This window comes from Nicotiana tomentosiformis, chromosome 10, assembly GCF_000390325.3.
Source record: "Nicotiana tomentosiformis chromosome 10, ASM39032v3, whole genome shotgun sequence".
Lineage (NCBI taxonomy): Eukaryota > Viridiplantae > Streptophyta > Magnoliopsida > Solanales > Solanaceae > Nicotiana > Nicotiana tomentosiformis.
In genome coordinates, this window is record NC_090821.1 from 64,976,654 (window position 1) to 64,984,664 (window position 8,011).

General features: G+C 42.2%; 1 protein-coding gene across 1 annotated transcript; it reads left to right on the top strand.

The window, feature by feature from the left end:
* Positions 1–1,518: 1,518 nt before the first annotated feature.
* LOC138900304 (uncharacterized) lies at positions 1,519–2,115 on the top strand. The gene is made up of 2 exons (XM_070187028.1): positions 1,519–1,578; positions 1,720–2,115. The coding sequence occupies exons 1-2, from the start codon at positions 1,519–1,521 to the stop codon at positions 2,113–2,115; spliced, it is 456 nt and encodes a 151-aa protein (XP_070043129.1).
* Positions 2,116–8,011: the final 5,896 nt, after the last annotated feature.

Sequence of the window (8,011 nt, forward strand, 5' to 3'; positions counted from 1 at the left end):
TCCTGATGATGCTGAAGACGAGCACGTTGCTGAAACAGTAAGAATCTTGAGGGAGCAACAAAAGGCTATTATGGGCCATCTCTGACGACAAGATCAGGTCATGATGGAGTTGAGGCAGGCGTTGTCGGGTGCTTCCAAAATGCGAATAGACGAGGTCCAGTTTCTCCCGGTGCTCCCGCAAACCAAACAATGCAGAGGGTTGACAACAACACCCCGAGGGGCGAAGTCGGCTTCAACAGTGTCGGGGGGGACGATAGCGGATCCGGTAAAAACAATGAGAATAATCCTTGTAAAACCAAACTCATGACGTTTATGAGGGAAATAAACGCCCAAATGGAACAAATTACGTACACTGCCAGTATTGAAAGGACTGAACTCGAAGAAATACCCCCATTAGCCGTTCAAACCAAGCGCGACACCAGAGTTGATCCCGAAGAGGTTCAAGATGCCAGACATGCCGAAATATGATGGGATTTCGGATCCTCGGGGGCACATCACCACCTATACAACGGTGGTGAAGGGGAATGATTTAGCTCCGTGCGAGATAGAGTCAGTCTTACTGAAGAAATTCGGGGAGACCCTCACGAAAGGGGCCTTGACATGGTATTTGCTTTTACTCGAGCACTCAATAGATTCCTTCGATATACTTGCGGATTCTTGTATCAAGGCCCATGCGGGGCCAGGAAGGTATAGGCCCAAAAGGCCGACATATTCAGGATTGCACAAGGAGAGTCTGAATTGTTGCGGGAGTTCGTGACCAGATTCTAGAAAGAAAGGATGTTGCTATCGGTCGTACAAGACGAATGGGCAGCTGAAGCATTTACTAAAAGGCTGAATCCGAGAAGTTCTGACACTTCCCAAAAATTGAAAGAAAGTTTTCTCGAGTTCCAAGTAACAACATGGGCGAATGCTCACAACCAGTATAAGTCAAAGATAAGAATTGAGGATGATCAGCTTGGTTTCCCAGCATCAACCAAGGGTCGGGACCGGAAGAAGAATAAGGAGAAATCGAAGGATGATTTCGGCATAGATCGACGGTCTTCTAGAAGATGATTTTTGCCCTATGAAAGGGCCGAAGGACACGACAAAGGTTTTCAGTCGGCGGATAGATTCGCTACCGATAGGATAGCTGATTGTGGCCGGAATACCAGATCATTGTAGGACAAGGAGATATCGGGTTCTCGATATTCCTTACACTCCAGGCTATCCGAATACAACTTCAACGTCAGCGTAGTGGAACTAGTATCGGCTATGAGGAACATTAAGGAATCATGATTCTCGAAGCCAATAAGACTCGATCCTAGTAAGAGAGATCCTAATTTGTGGTGTGAATACCATGGGACCAACGGTAACCGGACTGGGGACTGTCGGTATTTGCGCGAGAAAGTGGTGACATTGCTGAAAAATGACCATCTCATAGAACTTTTACACGACCGGACTAAAAACAACTACGTCCACAACCGGGATAATGCGGAACCCTCTAAAGCAGGAGAAGATCCTCCTTATCTGACAATCAATATGATTTTCAGAGGGAACGATATTAATGGTGTGACATTTTCGGCGGCGACAAAGACGAAGGTATAAGTAACCCACATTAAGAGACTCTGGGAATTCACTGAGGATCACATTACTTTCACAGAGGAAGACGCAGATGGACTATTGCTGCCGCACAACAATGCCCTCGTAATTTCCCTTAATGTTTTGGATTTTAAAATTAAGCGTGTTTTGGTGGACCCAGGGAGTTCAACCAATATTATCCAACAGAGAGTGCTAGAACAAGCCAAGAAAACCGGAAGGATTATTCCGGCCACAAAGCTCCTCGTCGGGTTCAATTTGGCAAGTGTAGCAACTCGAGGAGAAATATTGCTGCCCACGAATGCTGAGGGTGTAATGAAGACAACCCTTTTTAAAGTAGTAGATGGTGATACATGCTACAATATCATTCTTGGAAGACCATGGCTGCATGAGATGAAGGTTATACCGTCAACGTATCATAAACTTCTAAAATTCCCGACTCCGGAAGGAATTAAGCATATAAAAGGAGATCAATCGGCAGCAAGGGAGATAAACGCGATCTCAGTTTCCAATAGCAAAGGGAAGGAGTATACAGCATAGAAATTACAGGAATCGACGCCTGCTCCTGAGCCGGACGAGGTCAACCAGGGGGAGTAGTCATCGGAATCCTATCTGGTACCAAGATATTTTCAAGTACAAGAAGAAACGGATGCAACAAAATCCACAGCGGAAGAACTCGAGCAAGTCGCCTTGTTTGAAAAATTCCTAGAGAGGAAGTTCCACTTGAGGACATGACTAAACCCTGAGCTCAGGTCAGGATTCGTAGAATTTCTTAATTTTAACATTGGCCATTTTGTGTGGTTGCACGCGGATATAACAGGTATCCCGCTAAAAGTGGTCATGCATAAACTAAGCCTGGATCCTAACATCCCCTTGGTAAGGCAGAAAAAATGCCCTATTGCCGAGCTTAGAAACAAATTCGTCAAAGAAGAGGTAACTTGTTTGCTTGATATCAGTTCAATCTGAGAGGTAAAGTATCCTGACTAGCTAGATAACGTAGTAGTAGTTCCAAAAAAGAATAATACATTTTGCATGTGCGTAGACTATAAGGATCTAAATAAGGCGTGTCCCAAAGACTCGTTCCCATTGCCAAAACATTGATCAAATGATTGATGCGACGGCCGGGCACGAGTTAATGAGTTTCCTCGATGCTTACTCTGGGTACAATCAAATCAAGATGAACTCGAAGATGCCACATATTGCAATAATATGATGCCTTTCGGGATAAAAAATATTAGAGCCACTTATCAGCGGCTTGTAAACAAAAAGTTTGAGAAGAAAATAGGGAAACTATGGAAGTTTACATAGATTATATGCTGGTTAAGTCTTTGAACACAGATTATCATCTTAAACACCCGCAAGAAACCTTTGACATCTTAAGTAAGCAAAACATAAAGCTTAACCCCAAAAAGTGTGCATTCAGAATCAGCTCCAATAAGTTCTTGGGGTTCCTGGTGTCGCAAAAACGGATCGAAGTCAATCCCGATAAAACTAAGGCCAACGAAGACATCCCTGACCAGTTGTCAAACGTGAAAGAGGTTCAAAGGTTGACAAGAAGACTGGCCGCTTTAAGCAAATTTATTTTTCGGTCCTCGTAAAAAATGTCATCACATCTTTTCACTTCTCAAAAAGAAAAATAACTTTGGATGGACTCTGGAATGGCAGCAGGCTCTGAAGGATTTGAAAAGGTATTTATCTAGCCCTCCATTACTATCAAAATTGGAGGAAGGCGAACAATTGCTGACTTACTTTGCGGTCTCGGAGGTAGCGGTAAGTGTTGTTTTATTCTGTACGGACGAAAGTACGCAATGTCCTATCAATTATGTTAGTAAAATTTTAACAGGAGCTGAAACTCGCTACCCACATCTTGAAAAATTGGCCTTAGCTCTTGTAGTCGCCGCTCGAAAGCTTAGGCCTTATTTCCAATGTCATCTGATAGCCGTGGTGACAACCTTTTCCCTACGAAATATCCTTCATAATCCTGAACTTTCAGGTCAGATGGACAAGTGGGCAGCCAAAATGAGTGAATTTGACATAGAGTATAAACCTAGAAATGCGATTAAGTCACAAGCTTTGGCTGACTTTGTGGCCGATTTCAGTCCGGGACTGCTACCTTTGGCTACCAAAGAAGCAGTGATGGTGTCGGAATCGATATCAGGAGGTTGGACCTTGTTCACGAACGGAGCTTCTAACGTGAAAGGGTCTGAGCTCGGCGTAGTGCTAATCACGCCTTCGTGGAAAACCCTAAGGCATGACATAAGAACTATCCCTCTGACTATCAATGAAGTCGAGTATGAAACTTTGATTGCAGGACTCAAGCTGGCCCGGGGACTGGACTCTAAGGTTGTCACGACCCAAATCGATGGGCCACAACGGGCACCCGGTACCTTACTCAGCCGAGTACTTACGTAACGTATCTTTTGTATCATACTATTATAGGTAAATGAGACAGAGAGGTTGTCGTAAGATAAGTAGAATAAAACATGGGGAAAATATTCGACCTTGGTCGACCCAACATGTAATCCAAACTTATACGTATGACGTACGGGCCTATAAGGCCAAAATAATCATTCGTACACTGAACATAAGCCGACAAGGCCATACAATCTTACATATACATGATATATATCTACAAGCCTCTAAGAGTACATAAATGTCATAAGTCCGGGACAGGGCCTCGACATACCAATCAATACATGCCTAATCATACTGACCAATAGCAACTCCGAAGCAAATAGAGCGCACCAACATCTTCCACTGAGCTGATAGCCTACCTGGAAGACTCTCGACCTGTCTATCGGGACCTGTGGGCATGAAACGCAGCGTCCCCAGGCAAAAGGAACGTCAGTACAAATAATGTACCGAGTTTTGAAGGAATGAAAATCAGTAAACAATAGACATGAGAGAAACATGGAGTAAAAGACTCGACATGTATATCTGAATAACTCTGTGAATCACTTCATATTTATAATGTCATGCATATGCATATAAATGTCATACCATGCATAGGTATATGCGTTCATAACATCATCAAGCCTATGAGGGTATCCCATCATATCATCTCGGCCACTGTGGGCAAAATCATCAACATATACCAGCTGATCGGGTGGTAGTGCGTATATAACGACGTAACCTTTTTCCATATCCCATATACATGTAATATACATATATACGCGTATATAACACCATCTGGTCATGGGTCAATGTAAATAAATGCAATACATGAGAAGTACATCAATAAAATCTTTCGGAGTGTCATAAGACCATTTTGCCTTTGATTAATATCATGAAATAAACTTTATCAACTTACGTATTTTCTGAGACCCATGAACAGATGATAGAATAATATGACACATGGGGGATCTAGAACATAAGCATCTCTAGTATTTCTATGAATAGAGTCATTTATGGAAATTGTGCATTTGCTCGTTTCGTTTATGTCGTATAGATCATGCCAAAAGAAAGAAGGAATAACCTTAACATACCTGAACCGATTCTCTTGACAATCCCTTTAACAGTGTTGATTGCGACAACGCGTAACGGCGGATCGAAGTAGGAAAAAATCCGTATGATATTCTTGAGAAAGATTGCACCGTACTCCCTTAGAATCACAAAATCCCGTTGCTATAATATTACGTAGTATAACTTCTTTTGCTGAAAATCCGTTGCTTGGTAGATGTAAAACATCTCCCTTTTTTTTGTAATTTTGATCATAATATTGCATAAGTTTTCTTGTTGAAGTTCATCCGTAACTTGAAGATGAAGTATCTTTATTTCTGTCCATCAAAGAAGTGATTTGATGACATTCTTTAATCCAAAGAGATAAGGTGCCCACCTCTTGAAGTGTTGCCACCTTGCAAGGTGATAAAAGAGTCACCTAATATATTTCCATGTGGCTTCCACGTTTTGCCTTAGTCTTTATCCAAAAGACTTTAATTAATCAATCACTAATAATTAATTAACTTGTTAATTCCCCCATTATCCAATAATTCACATAATTAAGGATTATCTCAAATTACTTAAAATACTACCCACTTTTAATATACCTTATACACCTTACTATCATGGTCATATGGTACTTTGTATGGCATTAGTCCATAAATATCGGGTATTTTAGCTCGGGACGTATTTTATCCCAACATGTCAAACTTTGACGAAAATTCATTTTCTTTGATTTGCTTATACTCTCACCTTCACGAATTTACTCATCACTTGTTTGAAATAGCATAATGCTAAAAATCTCAAAATAATCTCATTCCCAAACTTACGTGATTAGCTTACGACGAAACTTTAACGTACGAAAATGCGGAAGGTAATATCTCATTTCCTAGCTTATATCAATTTACTTATGGCGTACCTCCACGTACGAAAACATGGGGTGTAACAAAGGTCATAGAAATCAAATATGATTCCTAATCGGTAGTAAATCAGGTCTACGGGATCTTCGAAGCCAAAGAAGAATGCATGCAACAATATGTAGTGAAACTCCAGGCTCTGCTCGTACGGTTCCAGGAATGGTCAATTATACACATCCCGAGGGAAGAAAACAAGGAAGCAGATACACTAGCCAATCTGGGATTGACCACGAAAATGAAGGGAATAGACTCTGGTACGGTCGTGCAGCTTATGCATTCGGTATTGGACGTTGACGACTATTACTAAGTAAACGTGACCAATTTGGCCAGGGACTCGAGAAATGAGATCATTGACTATCTCAAACACGGAAAGATACTTGAAGATCCCAAGGCATCTCGGGCGTTTCGTACTAAACCAGCTCGATACAGCTTCAAGGGGGGTCAATTGTATAGAAGATCTTTCCAAGGCCCGTTGGCTCGATGTTTGGGAGCTTCCGAAGCTAACTATGTCATGAGAGAAGTCCACAAAAGGATCTGCAGAAATCACTCGGGTGCGGATTCCTTGGTATTAAAGCTAATTAGGGCAAGATACTACTGGGCCCGGATGGAACAAGATGCTAAGGCTTATGTTCAGAAATGCGATAAATGTGAACGCCACGCACCATTGGTACATCAACTGGCAAAGCTACTGCACTCGGTTTTGTAGCCCTGGCCATTCATGAAATGGGGGATGTATATAGTCGGTCCGCTACCACCAGCTCCCGGTAAGGTAAGATTTCTTTTGATTTTGACGGACTACTTTTCTAAGTGGGTTGAAGCAGGTCCTTACCAGAAAATCGGCGAGCGTGAAGTGGTAGATTTTCTGTGGGAGAATATAATTTGCAGATTCGGGATACCAAAAGAGATAGCCTACGACATCGGGCCACAATTTATAGGTGCAAAGGTCACAAAATTCCTTGATGATCTAAAAATCAAAATCATCACCTTATCACCCGAGTGCAAACGGTCAATAAGAATCAACAAACAAGGCGATTATCCAAAATCTCAAAAAGAGATTGGAAGCAGCCAAAGGCAAATGGCCGGAAGAGCTACCAGGAGTACTGTGGGCGTATCGAACAACGACCAAATCAAGCCCGGGGGAGACTCATTTCTCTATCGTATACGGAGCAGAAGCCTTGATCCCGGTGAAAGTAGGAGAACCTATCGTGAGATATTTTCGGGCGGATAAAAAGCAAAAAATGAAGCATTATTGGTCAGATTTGTGCTGCTCGACGAACGCAGAGGCTTGGCGCATATAAGGGCGGCCCAAAAATAGAAAATAGAAAGATATTGTAATCGAAGAGCCAACCTCCGTTATTTCAAAGTAGGAAACTTGGTTTTAAGAAAAGTAACTCAAAACACCCGGGAGCTCAATGCAAAAAAGCTAGGTCCAACGTGGGAAGGCCCCTACCGGGTTTCAGCTGTCACCGGAAAGGGGTCATACGAGTTAGAAAATCAAGACGGAGTAAAATTGCCGAGCAAATGGAATGTGGCACAACTCAAAAGATACTATTGCTGATGAACAATGCATGTACTGAAAGTATGTGCTCCACTCTTTTTCCCTTCTTCCAGTTTTTGTCCCAATTGGGTTTTTTTGGCAAGGTTTTTAACGAGGTGGTAACGAAAAGCATACTACAAAGGAAACATCATTAGCAGAAGTAAGATCTTTAAACAACAAGGCATGGAAGCGGAGAACTGCTACGGGATGGTTAGATAATTTTTCGCTCGGTAGCAAAGTTCGTACCGAGAAATAAAGTTTGCTATAGGGCCAAAGGTTACCCAATCATTCACGAGTGTAAGCCACCGAGGGTGGTTAGATAGTCTTTGGATCTATAGCAAAGTTCCTAATGGGAAGTGAAGCTTGCTATCGAACCAAAGATTATCCAACCATTCACTGGTGAAATCTTCAAAGGAGAAAGACTTCCACTATTCAAATCCGCATCATTCGCATTTGAACACGGGGGGGGGGGGGAGGGGGGAATGATATGAGAAATATGACAACATGACTGCCACATTGACGAAACTACAAAATCCGGGAACAA